At 35.9% G+C, this 17,339-nt stretch overlaps 1 protein-coding gene across 2 annotated transcripts in view; it reads right to left on the minus strand.

Moving 5' to 3' along the window:
- Nucleotides 1-17,339, minus strand: part of TRDN (triadin) — a 79,874-nt gene that overhangs the window by 13,002 nt on the left and 49,533 nt on the right. For both annotated transcript variants that reach the window (XM_077176342.1, XM_077176343.1), the window contains 2 exons: nucleotides 14,248-14,274; nucleotides 1,751-1,801 (listed from right to left, as the gene is read on the minus strand). In XM_077176342.1, the coding sequence (XP_077032457.1) occupies nucleotides 1,751-1,801; nucleotides 14,248-14,274 (78 nt within the window). The remainder of the gene's footprint in view (nucleotides 1-1,750; nucleotides 1,802-14,247; nucleotides 14,275-17,339) is intronic.

Below are 17,339 nucleotides of genomic sequence, written 5' to 3' on the forward strand. Positions count from 1 at the left end.
TTATTGCTAGTAGTTTATCAAAATATTTAATTAAAAGCAAATTTTAGGGCACCAGTTTGCCCAGCTCTCAATACTGCTTGAATCTTTTAATTTCAGTCACTTCCATCTGGGATTTTTATTCATTATAACTGTTCCTCATATTTCACTTCAATCTTTCAAAAATGAAGCTTATAGATTGAACTCCCTTGTAAATTGTGGGACTTGTACTCAGAGGATTTGACTATTCAAAAAAATACAATAAAATTACTTTTAAAACTCTAGTGTTCCCACATGTTGGGCAGAAGACAGAAATGTTTTTTCCATTTCTTGCTATTAAAAATATTAATTTTACTTCTGAATTTTTTCTGTTAAAAACAATAAAAGACTAATTGTGCATATTTCCTGAAGGTACTTCAGAAGGTAACCATAAAATTCCGTAAGGATTCATGCCTTTATCACACTGTAGACAGGGGCCAGACAGAAGTTTTCTTGTTATTGTTCCTCCTATGTGCAAGACACATTGTTAGGATAAAACATGAAAACAAATTAGAGAAAAAAAAATTGTTTTGTACTTCAGCAACTGATTGTATAACTAGAGACTGCATTATCAGGCACATAAATAATGGGATTTAACTAATGACACCTGAACACTTTTTTTTTCTGGCATCTTATAATTTCTGCAACGTTATTATTTTGTGTAAAGAAATGCACTTTTGTATCGATTAAATGGTACACAAGAGGCTGTTTTGGCCAAGATTGCAACATCATTTGTGTTTTTCGATTACTTTGCTTGAAAAGACCTTAACTGGGATCCTTGCTAATGGATCTGAGTTCATTATTGTCTGACTTGCCCACTGGTATCCTAAAAAATTCATTTTGATAAAACATGATTTATTAAGTAGTTGGGAAACCATTCTAGGCAGTTCAGATGACCCTGATTAGCACAGAACTGGAGCTGAAAAATACCATAAAAGCATTTTACAGAGGTGTAAAATACTATAATACCACACTAAGAATACACGCAGAAATAAATATAATTGCATGAGGGAGGGTGTGTGTGTACACACAATATTTTTAATAAGCCTCCTTCTTGCTTCTTCCTGCCACTATCAAGCTGAGCACCAGTGTGTTAGAGGTATGCTCATGAAGTTTTATGTGGCCTAGCTTTTATGGAGGAGTTCTGTTAGGCAAAAACACCCCTTCAGATATCCCAGAAAACACCTTTGTTTGTATGATCTCTGAAAACCAGTCCAGACCAGTTCCTCTGTGCATTTTTGGAAAGTGCCAGTTATAGGAGATTAAACAGTTTGAAAAAGAGAAGGTTCTTAAAATGGAACTTTTCTTATCTCTGATACACACCTGGCTCACTCTTAGCTATGACTTCCTAACTTGGATGGCACCCACTGGCCTATAAATTTACTTTTTTCCTTGCCCAACTCACTTCATGACTTTTGCACCAGAGGAAGTTCATCAACACTCAACTTTCTTGCACTTTACTAGAAAAAAGATTTCGGGAAAAGTTTGGGCAGGAGAATCTTATTATGAATGTGCATTTTCAATCTAGCTACACAAGCATAAAATTACATTTTTTTTTGTTAATGCTTAGGTATACATGAATTTTTGATCCTTTGCAGTCTGTGCCAGCTGATGTTTGAATGCTTCTATGATACAACAGGAATAGTTAACCAAGTTAACAAAAATGATGTAGTTAACAAAGACACTGTATGTGACACAAATATGTGTGAGCAAATAGACAAAAAAAACCAGTTACCCTTTGCTGGTGCTCGTTTTTCAGGTCTCTCCGTTTTCTGTTTTTGAATTTCTGAAAAAAAAATGCAACGCAGATTTGTCAATATTAAAATAATTTTCACACACAAAAACATCAGATGCATTCTCATATTAAAAAAATTATTTAAAAGTGCTTAAAATATTATGGCTGCACCATGACTTTATCACCTACATAGTCAGAGTTACATACAATATAGTTCAATTTTATAAATATACATAGAAAATATATTTGGATAAAAATCACAATATTAAGTGTCTTTAATAATTATTCTGTTTTTAATTGAGCCACACAACTACTTTTAAAAGCAAGAATAGGTTTTTCTGATCTGTAAAACCTATGCAATTACATGTGTTGGTCATGATTCAGAAAAACATTATTTGCTAAACATTTTTCGTATTTATCTTGAGTTGTTTACCAAGATTAATATTTTATGTTTTCCAAACTACCTTTGGAAGGAAAAATGTTCTTTTCACTACATTTTCTAAAGTTTTTAAAGCTCACATACTGAATTGTTAAGCCCAACACACAATAAAAGGTAGACTCAATGCTCTATACAAACTGTAAAGATAAAAAGTTCCCAGGTTAGGGATTGTTGTCTTGGAGAATGACTCATTTTGATCATGCTGTACACCAAAATCTGAGAACTGTCTTCCTTAGAGGAGGAAGGGGCACAGTATTTATCTGCCCTTGTTTTGCCATTCCTTTTGAATGAAATTTTTCAGCTGCAATATTGATATTAAATTGCTGCTATACACCTCCATATAAATCTTTTTCCTACTGTCCTTATTGTGTCAAAACCAGGATAATATAAAAAAAGGTAAAATGCTGAATTTTTGAAAAAACAAACCAGAATTAAATCAAATGTGCGTAGCTCTCTTTGCACATGGTTGTAGAAATTTAAAGAGCATTTATTTTAGCTCTGCAATGAAGTCATTAAAACTATACAGAGTGCCTGGGTTATCATATTGTGCACATATTTCCTGCAGAAGGAAACTGCTCTAAAATAGTGTATGAAAAAAAACAAATGCAAATCTCACTAGACTCTATGGGAGATGACTTCTTGTATTTCAGTGTTACCTGTGGTATGCAGGGTCTAAATAACAAGAACCCTGACCCCAAAATTAATACAATAGAGGAAAAGTTATGCATATAACATCTCAAGTCTAAGCTACTCTAATGCCTATTGAAGACAACTGAAATATTTCACTTACGACCTTAGTAATTTTCTCAGGATACATATTGCCAAAGAAATCCAGTAGAAAACAAAATTTCTCCTTCCCAGATATTTACATAAGTCCTTGAAAATAATGCAGAATGTTTTTATTGTACAGTATTTGGTATCTGAAATAATTATTGTGTGGTTTGCAAAAACATAGCTATTCTATGGCATCAGGCTATGTTGTCTTCAGATGGAGAAAATATTTTTTCACTGAGATAAAGAGTAATAAAGGGTAAAAGACATCACTGTTAACCACTAATGTATGGAAACATAACTGAGCTAATTATATGATGTCATTAGGCTAAAAGAAGTTTTTATTCGCTTCTCCTCTTGCTGTTTGCAGCCTGGGTGGCAGTTCATTTATAGTTCTATAAACCTCAAAGGGTGAGAATTGGAAGAAATATACTCTACTGATTTACTGTGTTTCAGCTGAGCCTGGATTATTTTTATTTTAAATATGTGAGGATATTTTATTTCTATTGACTGAGAGAATCCTGTTGCTGGATTTTCAAATGTTTCCACTTGTTTTGCTTAAATGGCTACATGGTCTAGTTTAGGTACCATAAGTGGTAGGAATGGTGCAAGACAGTAACAGATGGAAGATTGCTCCCTCATTCTGGGCACATCTGAGCAGTTTTCCATGCCACTGCCTTCAAACACTGACTCAGGGGACTTAAAGAAAGCTGAGTCACTTCCTCTGCATTGCAACATTCAGTGGAGACATATCTTACCCAGTTCAAGAGGTCACCCTACATACTGAGATGAATGTGAATAAATCATATTCTTCAGGCAGAGTCACACAGACACATATTCCTTGCTTGCTTTAAAATGCCTCAGCTCTGCTCCATTTCTACCCTATATTATGTGTCTCACTACAGAAAACAGGCCTATTTTTCTTGAAAAAAATAAGTATAAAATAAGAATAAATCCTTGTTATTTAAAAATAAAGTTTTAAAATTACTTTTGATTTAGGGAAATTACTGCTAGTTTGACTGGAAAATATGTATGGAGCAGTGGATCTAGAGCTGGTTATTTAAATCAGGCTCACACTGTATCAGTAGTGAAACTTGCTTCAAACAAATATTCCAGTAAATCGCACAAAAAGATACCTTTTTAGATGGCCACACTGAGAACCTCATCTAATTTTCTGCTACAATTAGGATACCACACATCACAAAGAAAACATACTCAAATTCCTAGAAGTGAAGTACATCTTAACACACAAGTGTGTGCATATATGCATTTACACTCTTAAAGTCTCTTCACAAACTTCCCATTACAGCCTGAACCATCACAAAAATTTGCAGTCTGGATCACACCAATTCTGACACATTACATCCCAAATTTTCCCAGTACAAATAAATCTAGTCTTAATGTAAGCTCAATGAAATCAATTTACAAAACAGAAAATAACAACTATTTGTTAACTTCAAAGTATTTAAAATCAGGAAACATATTAGATTATTGGAGATTTTTTGTTGTTGTTTTATGAGAGTTCTGATACTCTCTGCTTCATCTTTTATGACAAATAGCTTTAATTTTGTAGTAATCACATCATATCTTATTGCTGAGTTGACAAAGTGGTTGTAATATCATAGAAGACTTACATGGCCAGTTTAAAGCATGTAATTCATCTCTATCAGTGCGACACATTGTTAATAAATCCTAAATATTACAAATTCATGTTTAGAAAAATGACAGAATCAAGCAGCAGCAAGGATAATCTTTGTCACCACAGCAACCATTCGGATTTTTTATGAGATGACAGGACAGTTTATTAAATTATTGTAAGGGAGTATGTATTTTAAAAGCTGTATTTCATTGTTTGTTTTCTTAAATTATTAGACAGACATGAAAAATTTTCTTTCCCTTTGTGTTGCTTGGGTTTTGAATAGATAAGTATTTCCTTAAATATGGATACTGCTTGATGATAATTTCTATAGACCTCATGTCTTGTGCAGACATACAGAACATACAGGGTGATGATTATTTTAAATAGGTCCAAGAAGGAAAGCTAGGAATCTTCTCACTGACCATTTCAAGATGCTGAAAGGAGACACACTCAACTATATTGCTGTCAGGCTGATTTATCTGTGTCCTGTTGACCCAAAACAGACCTTAGCAGTCAGCTGAGGATCAGTATTGCAGGAAGCTTTACTGGAAATCCCTGCTGAACAAGAGAGTCTGGGCAGCAGCTTCCCCACCCCCCACCCAGCTAATTTTCATTAACAGCAGTTGACAGCGTCTAGCGAGAGCAGAGCCCTGGCTGTGCACTCTAGCTCCGGGAAGATCAAGATGGGAGAAAATAATTTCAGTCCCTTGAATCTGTGTGAACTAAAGGGTCAGCACTGTGCAGGTTTGCATCAGTGTGAATGAAGAGCACACCCCTCATGCGAGGGCATGAGGAGATTCTCCTGGCTCCTGGCTCCCTTTGTCTGCCTTTGTGTTTCTGATTTTGATTTTTTGTTATGTCCTTTTTTATGACATAGTAAAATGGATAGCATTATTCTCAGCCATTTCAATTTTATTGTGTTATAATAGCATCTATGAGCCTTAGCCTACATGAATTACTTTAGGTACCACATGGAGCTATGACATGATATAAATATCTCATCTCTGTAACACAGGAGTTCAAACTTAAGAGGGATGCATTTCTTCTCTTACTGGGAAAGCACAGCCTTGCATCTTGCTTCATTAGTGGATAAAATGGTGAGTAGCATTCTGGTATTGTTGAAATAACACCTACACCTCACCCTCTGCTGGGTTTCCATCTTACAGATTAAATATACCTTTAAAAAAATCCCCAAAATCATATTAAAAATGTGCATGATATAAGAGACAAAGTGAGGGAAAAAAAGAGTCGCCATTTGAAACACAAGAATACTTTGCCCAAGGTAACCCAGAAAGTCAGCAAAGGAACTGGGGATTTATCTCTGAAACTGACATTCAACATTACCCTCCATGCTTAATGCCAACCTGTTTCTACTTAAATACTGCAGTGAAGAAAGAATGTAGTTCTAATATATCTAGTGTTTTAAAGGTATAATTAAGCAGATGGAATTTTCTATGAAATGAGAATAGATTTTTTTCCCTAACATATTTTACCAGCTGGTCATCCTTTTCATCAGCTGTTACAGGTAACACAGCGATTTACATCCTCAATGCCTTGACATTCTCTCTCTTACAAATATCTAAATGTGAAAAGGAAAATTAGTCCAACTCAGAGTCTGGTGAGCCAGAGGTTAATAATTTGCTTTTGAGTAGTTAAAATCCTTACAGCTATTGCCAGCAATTTAGTGAGGCTATATCCCTGCTAGTTTATCAGGACTAATTGGTACCAGGTAGCTGATTATCCTGAAGGGTTGGTGGAAACAGATACTGAGGGCAAGGCTAGAGTGAGTGGTGTTAAGAGCTTCAGAAGATGGGAGACGTAATTTCTAATGTGCTTTTAGAAGTTTTCTGTGTGAAGAATTGTAGTCTGCTCTCTTGCTGTTGGTATCCTCAGGAGAAATTTGCAATTGTGCAGCTGATGTCTATTTTTAATCTAGATAGTACCAGCTGGTGAGGGTGGCAGTTATCCTTGTGGGGCTAGGAGGAGAAGAGAGGAAGCTGTGCATGAGAGCAACTTCTATCTGACTACTAATACATCAAGTAGCTGTGCTCTACAGGCAAAAACACCCACAGCAAAACCAAAAATCACCGTGCAACAGGAAAAAAGTGCAGGGAAAAAACAAAAAAAAAAAAAAACAAAAAAAACCAAAAAAAAACCAACCAAAAAAAAAACCCAAAAAAAGGAAAAAAAAAAAAAGCAAGCAGGAAATACTTGATTGGGGAATTAAACTGGTGTATTTTTTTTATTGTGCCCATATCCAGGAACCAAAGGCAGTGTAACAGAAGGCCTTAAATACCAGCATTCAGTGTTGGAAAGTCTGAGTGACATATATGGCTTATCCTGGTGACTTCCCTACCATCTTGCCAGTAGCACAGTCTCATCCTCAGTGTTTTTGTAGATCTTGCCCTGTTCTGGGGACTCAAAGCAACTTCAGGCTGGGGTACATCATAACTTTTCCTGAAGCCATGTGTTGTAAGAGCTTTCTTGAAAATGCATCGGGGACAAATTGCTCTTATCAATGAAAATGCTGAACAGTTCGTGTGCTCATCCACGACATGAGGAACCAGATCACAGCACCAGTTAAATATGATTTCAGAATTTTTTATCCAGCTCTTTGGAAATTACATGTTAGAGTGAGAATGAAGGTTTCTTCTTCCTTTTTGGGAAGGGAAGGGAAAGGCCATGTCAAATTGCATTTGTCTTGTTAAACTGAGGATTCTCTTCCTTTCATTTCCCTCCCCTTCCCAAATACTTTGTTATTATTATTATTATTATTATTATTATTATTATTATTATTATTATTATTATTATTATTATTATTGTTGTTGTTGTTGTTGTTGTTGTTGTTGTTTTTATTTTGGTACGGTTTCCATTTGAAACAGAAAAGCAATATCTTATCAGAAAGGTTTTTGCAGGGAGGGAGGTACTTCGAATTATCTTTGACTAATTGTCCTGTAAGCATGACTGGCATTCTTCATGAAGACCATATGCAGATTTTTACGGTGGAATTTTAATGACTGAGCTTTTGAAAGAACTGAAAGTGGAAGATATTAAAAGTTTTCAATCCTATACATTTTAACATAAAGTTTTATTTTTAACATATATAAAGATGTTAAGGCTGTGTTTTTCCTTCCCAGACAACAGTCCTGTACCTTTAGGCTCTAAAATCAAAAAAGGAATGCTATTTGTACTTTGATTAAAATCAAGAACCAAAAGACAGACAACCTCTTTACTCAAACAAATCAGAGATAGAGCCGCATGATCAAAACCAGTGGAACATGAAATTTTCTTGACATGCTTTGCCTTATGGATGCCAGTCTGCAAGGTGTTACTGGTCCACTGGTAAATGATATTTTTCATAGCCAATTTTATCAGTCTGCATTTAATTGAGTGTAATTTTCTAAAGAAGAAAATGCATGCAAGGCTTGTAGGCCTCTTAGAGCAAAATTATATATACAACTATACCTAAAATCTCTAATCTTGATTAGCACCAAGGAAATCTTTTTCCATACAAATCTGTTTAATTGTTGTTTGATTGGGTCTTTTGGTTTTGTCTCTTTGTTTTTGAAAGATGTTAAAAATACAATAAAAAGAGATCACAGACTGAGTTCCTTGACCAAGATTTCAAAAACATGAACCCTGTAGATTCTACCTTACTGCATTAGTCTGTAAATAGTCATTCCTTGGGAAATTCAATCACATTTGGATCCAATTGATTTTATTTCAGGGGCTTGGCATGCAGAAGAGAGAAGTTTCTGTGGGTCATGAGCATGGGCTCCATTTGCTACATCCTCTCCTTGGCACAGCAGTAGCTGTGAAGGGATCTGAGTTCACTCAGAAATATGCAAGCCCCCCAGTTGTGATGCTGTGCCTTTAACTGAGTTTTGGGAAAGTTGTTCATTTTCCAGGTCAGGCACAGCAGACTCAAGCCAGTGGGGATCTGCTTAACACCCTCTCCTCTCAGAGTGAGAACCTCCCCAGAGCTCCATTACTGGGGCACAAATTAAGATTTCCATAAAGATTGCATCATTATCTTCACTTAAGGTTTTCCCTGATTTAAAAGGATACCTTCAACAACTGCAAATCTCTCTTCTAACACTTCTGTCCAGGGTCCTTACCAGCCTTGCAGCCCAAAATTCTTTCTCTTTTAAAATGTAGTTGGTAAGTTTGGATTGAAAAGTTTCAGCTCAAGCTGAAAACAAATCAATATTCTGCAAAAGGCAAAAGAAGTACAATTGAACATCCCTGTACCCTTGCGGTATATTGCCTTTTTTCATCTGTGTAATATGGAAAATATTTTCTTTCTTTTACAAGATGCTATTTTATGGTGGATATGCAATTGCTGTACTGATCAATGTAAGTAAAACCAGATGAAATTGTTAAAAGAACATTAATAACAGAAATGGATGCCACAAAAATGAAAAGTGCAAAAAAACTCCATATCTGGAAAAGCACTTTAACATCTGAGAATTGAACCAATCAATGATTTCCATCTTTTAACACAGAGAGTATTTTACACAAAGGTATGCAAAATGCTTTATAGTAAAGTGTAGCCTAGGGAAACAGCAAAAGCCTTTTAGTGAGATCTTTAATAGCAACTCATAACAGAGAAGTGAACATTACCATACAGCAACATAAAAGAAACTGAATTCAGAAGGCATTTTCAGTACAAATAGGTATATGCTTTAGGGATGAATGGAACTGTCTAATTATTTTTTAAGACACATATATGACAACTACACTGGTAACACAGTTTTCAGATTGCATTTTTGGTATTCTGAATTTATTGTCTCTAGCTCATTTCCAAACTGCCTGTAGCCTTGGGTTCACAAGAAGTTGTAGATGGATTACAGCCATGCAGACACTGTTTTCAGTGGGGAAAATGCTTGGAGTATGGGAAATTATAACTATATTTTTAATAGTTCTGATATACTTTTTGAGGCATTTGCACCGGTCACTCTAAGGCAGCAATAAGGACTTCTGTCCCATCCACCGAGTCAGCTGGGCTTCTGGTCTAATCCTACATTCTTAGGTACTTTAATAGTTAAAAACAGTCTAACATACATGATAAATTTTAGGACTAATATTTGTTTACTTGATCACTGCACCAAAAAACTATGCAGGAAATTTTCTGGTCTGAGAACCTTTCCTTTTGGGAGCACTTTGTTTGTTAGCACAGATCGATACCCAGGCCTGAACAAGCCAATAGATTGTGCTGAATAAATTCTGACTGGCCTAACCTTGGGGTGGAGAAGGGGTTAATAGGAGTGGGTGTCTGCCATCAGGTCTGGGGGAGCTACACCTTGGCCAGAGCTGCTGAGGGTGAGTCAGTAACTGACAATCCCCTTAGAAGCTGACATATCTTTTAAGAGCATGATGTGTCTTCAGCATATTAATAACCAGCCTAATACTCTGGCAATGATACTCTCATTTGAGCTGAAGACAGATGGATAAGGTGCCTTGCCAAAAAGTTTTTTGTCTTTTACAAAATTTCTTGTGACCTTTAACAGAAATTTCTAGTCTGTGTTGGCTTTTTGTTGCAATTTATGATTTTTTAAATCACATTTTTCTAAGAAAAAAGTCAAAAACATATTTTTCTGTCTCACATATAGACTAACTCACAGAAAATTAAAGATCCATCTCTACTTGAAGGAAACATTTCTTTTGATTGTTGGTAAGAATAATCTTATGCCTATAATAAAACTTTTCGGTAATCCTGAGATGGATAACTGTCAAAATGGTGCTTTATTTTTTTCTCTGCTTTTTAATTGAATAGTATTTATTGAAACTAAAATTATTTTCAATTTAATAAAGACCTTTTTAGGCACGGTTCTCAATGTTGAAGTGTTTGTAGCTCTTTACTATTTGCACATCTTTATTTCCAAATTTGTGTTTTGTCAACTCCTTTCCAAACTCACAACTGAGGCCAGTAGTGCTCACAAAAACAAACAAGCAAACAAACAAAACACCCTCCACTTTCTTTTTTATAGTAATAATTTCTAGTAAAAACATACAGGCATGCAGCTCTCAAATAATAGGATGTCTCTAAAGGTGAAACTAACCCTGAAAAAATGAACAAGATTATTAGTCATAGCTATTATTATTATAGAAAAAAATGAAACTAAAAGCAAATTAAGCCTGAAATAATTAAAGCTGTCTTCCACTTGTGAAAATGCCCTATAGTTTTTGTATGTTGAGAATATCTATTGTTAAAGACTGCAAAGTCCCCTCCAGCATAATCTCTCCATGTCCACCGAAGAATACTACTTTGCCAGACAATATTAAATGTTCATTCTTTTCCAATTATTGAAGATAAATATTAGTGATAAGACTTGGACTGGCAAAAATAATTGCAATAAAAAAAAGGTGCTTGAGAGATATTTTCATATCTTCAAAGGATTCTGAAACTGATATTAATCCCATTGCCTGTGGAAGCCCATTGTCATTACTTGTACTTCTATTATCTTTGCTTTTAATTTACATCTCTAGGAAAGTGATCTTTGCTTTCTTTGGGATCATAATTATGATTAGACTTTTCCTCTTTCATGGCTAGACAATGTCCTTCCCACTCCCCTTGAATTTTTTCCAATATACAATTGTACTGTGATATCAGCAATCTCATTTTTTCAGTTACTATATTATATTATAACGTAAATTTTGTGCAAACATTTAAGCATTCAAAAAGGCTGCTAGAGTGAAGGCTTGTCCATTCACTAAAAACAGACATGGAGATATTTCAAAATTTCTCATTCTATTAATGAATACCACAATAACTTTGAGTTAAATCCAATAGAAACACTTAAATATCAGGCCCAGCAACCATAGTGCACATTTCCAGAATGAAATTTGAGAGAGATTTTCCTTAAAAATGTGAAAAAATGTCAATTTGTTCATATTCTGGGGACAGCAGTAGTGTAGTGCACAATCTCACTAGTATTTTTTTTCTTGTTTAGAATGCTGAAATGCCAGTGTCACCTAAAGAAGGATCTTTCATAAAGCTATAGATGAAATTGCTGCTCAGAGTAGAAGGGATTTTAATGCATAAATGGCCCTTTACAAGTAGGTAGAGAAAACTCCAAACCAAAATATTTGGTTCTAATTTTATGAATAAAACTAAAGTTTTATGAATAAAACTAAAGTTTTGACATCCAAAAATCTCCAGATTTGTATAGATGGTCTTCTTTTGGGTCCAGCCCTAACAGCAGCAACATGGAAAGAATCACCCATGCCATGTCTTGTTTTGTTTTGTTTTGTTTTAGAAAGCTTTTCTTCTGGAAGTCTTATTTATGGACCATGTAAATGACAGCACAAATTAGTTGAGAGAAGCTGTTTGGAGAGCTCTGCACCTTGTGCTCAGGGGAGCAGATTGTGTTGATTGTGAGAGTGCTACCTGCAGGAGCTCACCTGAGCCCCAGCTCACCTCCCAGGGCTCTGCCTTCTGCGCTCATGACCTTCAGCGCTGGGAGAGAATTTCACTGTGCCTAAGGAGAAAAGCTGTTCCCTACACTACACCACAGAACTCTCAGAAAGCTTCTGTTTAGCCTTAGACCCCAGAAATTAAGCTCCTTGATGTTTATACAGTTTTAAGAGGAGTCTGCAGAGAGACAGGAATAACTCTGAGGGGCTGAGAGGTGTCGGTCACTGAGGAGACACGTGCAGTACTCTGCACTGGCATTTGCAAGGGACTCATGGCTTCAGGCCACATATATTGTATTTCTGTAGCTCAGTAAAAGAGGTGACAAAATCAAGTACAAACAAGGCCAGATCCTGGCTGCCAGGATGAAATGGAGACCTCCAGTCACCTGGGGATGGTAAGTTATTTGAGGATGTTGCTATGTGAAAATGGCAATACTTATGACAGAAAGGGGCACTATCTTCAGCAGGCACAGTCAAAAGAAAGTGTTGTGCAGGGACACAAGGATGAGAATGCTTGTACTCTAAAAGACAGAAGGAAAATCTTGAGCACACATTCAGGAAGTGGAAAAGCCCACTCAAAATTTGTTTTACTGTTCTGGAAGGTGAAACGTGTTTGAATTTGGGCCTTTTCACATCTGTGTGGCTGCATTATCCTGTAAGGTACCAGATCAGGAGAAATCACCAGATTCTTGTCCATAACCTTTATAACAAAGATAGAAGACCCTCTCAGGATTTATGTCCAGGGCCAGAAGCTTTGAACAGTGAGGAAAACATTCCCAGCTGGCAGTTAGATCCTCAACTCCTTGGATGGAGCAATTTTGGGTCCAAACAACCATACAGTAATTTCCAATTGCTTACAATTTACACAGCATTGAGCGTATTTGGATCACTTCTCTGAATTCTGTTTCTACATCTTTCTGCCCCAGTACAATGGGTAAGGCCTATATCACTGATTTCCAGAGAAGGGATTGCAATGCTGAGCATGGTGCTGTCCATAGTGTTTTTATGGATTATGCCTTCCTAGCCATGAAGTAACAGCACTTTCAGCCTGGCCCCTGCACTGGCCCGTGGTGAGAAGACACATTCTACCCATGGACATCCTTGCCAACAATGTGCTACAGCTCTGTGCACCTTCTGTAAAATTAAAAATGCACCTGTCTCTATGGGAAAAGACACAAGGCTGAAGGTGTTACAGTTCTTACAGATGAAGTAAAAAGAGAGACCATTTTCCTACACTGTCTGTAAGTTTTCCCAACATGAGGAGTCGTCAATAGAAAGATAACTGCTCCTGGTCTTCAAGCCTTTTAATTAATTGGATTACAGATTGAGATTGACAGATTATTTCATTAAATAGAAGCCTGATCCAGTTCCATTTAACTTCAGAGAAAACTGGATTGTAATCCCAGAAGCAACTGGGGTGTTGGATTCATCAATATGGGCATTTACCCCTTGAGAAGTTGATGGATTCCGAATTCAGTTCACATAGGGCAGCTTACACATCCTACTATTCTTCAGCTATGCTAAATATGGAGAAAAAACATGCCCTAGTTTTGAAAAGATTTACATTCTATCATCAGTAATTCCAGCCTTCTAATACATTTGCATTTTGATTTAATAGGAGTTGGATATAAGTTTTATGTTTCAGCAAAACAATTTCAATATCCATAAAGATTATAATATAAATCCTACTTCCTTCACTTGTCTGCTTTAAAAATTCGATGATAACTAAGTAATTTTTTCAGAAGACTAGGATGCAGTCCTTTCTTTAGGGGCCTGTGTTGGCTTCAGGTAAAATGCTTGACAGTACCTCATCATTATTTCTCACTAAACATACTTTCCATATTATTATTCCTGAACTTTATTTCTCTACAGACATACATATAATTCCTTTGCATTAAGAGAAGTCCCACAAGCATGGCAAGGACATAAATAACATTTCTGTAATTCTATTTTTATATTTTTTTTTCAGATTTTCTGTAATAATTAAATAATAAAGAGTAATGAAATAGTAAGTTAATAATGAAATAGTAAAGAATTCTTACAAATTCTTACAACAAACAGCTCAGTAAATATTATTATTTGTGTTTTACATTAAAGAGGTTTGCTAGAGCACCACTGAAAAGGCTAGTAGACTGCCATGTAACTATTGTCAGAATTTATATCACAGATATACAATCAATTCTTAAAAAGGTTACTAAATATTTTCCCTCTATTATCAAGCAACTGACCAACCTTTTTTCAGGGAAGGTTCCACTTCACCTAAACCAAGAGAAAAAAACAGGTATCAGAGAAAAGATTAAAAAAAATCACAACCCAACAAAACCCAAACCAAACCAAAGCAAAAACAACTCACAAAACAAATCAAAACCAAAAAACAGCACCTTCTTTCATGTCGGCTCATTTTATTTCAAAAAATATTTTTTCTTCTTTATATGCTAAATAACAAGCATCAATTCTGAGATTTTGGATTTTTCATTAAAAATCAAAATTGCCATAGAGTTTTGGGTAGATAAATTCAAGGTGCAGTAGTAACTAAGGAAATATCCAAATCTCTATTCATGCTTCTGAATATTAACTTGTGACTACAATTAAAAATTTACTTTATGCATGTTTCCACATTTTAAGGAAAGGCTCACTGGCTCTTTTTAAATTCCAAATAAAGTATATATGAAACTAAGCAAGATTGTAAATCTAGCAATGGCCAAGGCAAAAAAGAATCCATTTCAGTGTAACCATAAGCATTTGATTGCTGCAATATGTTACTGCACCTCCATGTAGGACTTGGAATTGGAAGGAGTGATCCCAAATGACTGGCCTGGGTGCAGCCTCAGCTGCACTGACTACAGCACAGAGTGGGCAGGGTGCTGAAAGCGCTTAATTTTTATGATATAGTGCAGTAAGACACCTTGCTGCCTATTCACACTCCTGGTTGATGATGAAATTCCACTTGGGCAAAACACTGCCAGAGCTAAGGTTTCCAAATCTAGTAAACATCAGATCTTGAATTTTTGTCTGTCAGGTATTTCATGACTTTTCCTACTGCCATTAACACTTAGACACTTGAGCATTTGAAAGTTTGCACGTGCTTTGGGAGCTATGAAACCCTAAAAATACACACTGATCAAATTTTACAAAGCTGTCTATTTTTCATCTTTTCTGTTTGTCAGCCTTAGGAGAGACTGGCTTTCTGCAAGTTATAAATCATATCTCAGAATAGGATGCCCAATTCACAGACCCACGTGTAGCAGCCTATCTATTAGCATTCATATAGGATGTTAATATAAAAAGCTCATGCACACATTTAAAAGGTAAACACTTGGTAATATCTCAGGTTTCTGAATAAATGGGTAGAAGTCAGTTTCAGTACATGTCACTTTTTAATTATATTCTGGTGTAGCCAAATGGAATGTAAAATAAACTACCATGAAATGAAGATGTCACTCCTACACTAATCACTTGTCAGAATGACCAATATGATGTGACATGATGATCCACTACTGACTGTGAGCAGTCTCTGCTCATACTGGGGAACTCGGTTTTATTTTTTTGTTTTGGTTTAGTTTTGGTTTTTTATTAACAGAAAGAGAGTTATTTCCAAAATAAAAATATTAGTAATTTACTTTTTTTTATCTGATTATGTAATGAAGAATGGTACCACAATGGCAAAATAATTTCTAGTAAACTGAATTATTTGCAATATGCCATCCAAAATCCCATAAGTTCAGTTGAAATGTTATATTCTTTTTCCATTTCAATATATTGCCCCATTATCAATATGTCAGATTGAAAAAAGTTCTAAATTTCTTGATGTATCTTGAATATTTTCCAGGGTTCTTTAGATTCTTGCTGATTAAAAGAAAACAGTCATTTCCATTCTCCGAAGCAATATCCTGATGCATATTTTGGTTGTGGCTTTGAAGTCGTATATAAATTAGTGTTCTTTTCTTCAAGATGTACTAATGGTCATATTTAATTCTGACAGCTTTTCTGTAATAGTACATTAAACATGAGATGAAAGCTAACAAAGAGACCAATTTACTGATTAAAATAGCCAGTGGATGCTTTATTAGCAACAATGTTCACTTTTCATTTTTGTTTGACCTTCTTGTCTGTGATGTTAAAAGCTGAGTAAGCCGTTTTAATGCGTGTAAAAAAGCAGTTAGAGCAGTTACAGAAGTCTTTACATTACAAATACCTTCATCACTGTCATCATCATCACTCCATACGATGTCAGACAGTAAAGAAAAAAAGCCATAAATCCAATCAGAAGACTCTTCCAGTGTCTCATGAATGATTCTCAGTGGTTCTGTGCTGAGCTTGTGAACAGATCTTCCTGAGTGCAGAGTTTAAAACAAAAGCGATTTGAAAAAAGAACCCAAACCAAACAACTCCTTCAGTAGTAAAAGTTCATCTTCATTTTATACAGGACTTATTATACTACCTCTTTTAGCAGAAACAAGGATTGTGAATGTTAATTTTTATTATTCAAGCATTTGAGGACAGCTCTCCTTCCTGTGGAAGGCTGGTATAAACTGTATCTTATTGCACTTGTTCACAGAGTGATTAAGGACCCAATGTACAATTTGGTTTGATGTTGTACTCCAAGTTCTGGCTCTCCTTCTGGGGCTTGGCTGGGCAAAATATGAGTATGGATTTCATTCTAATATTCTTCATCTTAGATAATTGCTTCATTTCAGCCCAGTTTTTAATCTCAGATCCCCTGCCTCTTGATGCCCATCTAGGATTCAGTCCCAATTATGTTCCATCTCCCCACTGAGCTCCTTCCTTTATATAAGTCCTGGCTGAAGAAATTGGTGAGCCTTGGGTTAGCTACACAGACAGGTCACATCATTGTCATAGACCACACATACAGGAGGGGAAGAAGAAAGCTGTGCGTACTCAGACCAAAATTAACCTGAGCTCAGAATAAACACAAAATAAATAAATGCAAATCGTGGCACAGAGACCGCTACTTTCAAACTCATACTCCTGTGATTCTGGTTTTTCTCTCACAACTTTTCTAGAATTTCTTTCGTGTACACTTGTGCACAAGTGCATACTTAGCTTGTTCTGGTCTTACTGCCCCTGTAGGCAAACAGCTTGGGAAACAAGGAAGCTGTGCAATCTCATGTCTGTCACGTTCCTGGAACCTCTGATGGAAGTGAGACTTCTGCTCCACACTGGATCCACACTCAGGCAGCGCAGCCATCAGTGGCTAATACTAGTACTCCCTTAAAGGCTTTTCCAATTGGGACTTCACCATATTTCTCCATACCTGACCCACTACTTCAGAGGGACTTTCCCATCTCTGACAGAATTCTGAC

Source organism: Agelaius phoeniceus, chromosome 3 (genome assembly GCF_051311805.1).
Source record: "Agelaius phoeniceus isolate bAgePho1 chromosome 3, bAgePho1.hap1, whole genome shotgun sequence".
NCBI classification, from domain to species: domain Eukaryota; kingdom Metazoa; phylum Chordata; class Aves; order Passeriformes; family Icteridae; genus Agelaius; species Agelaius phoeniceus.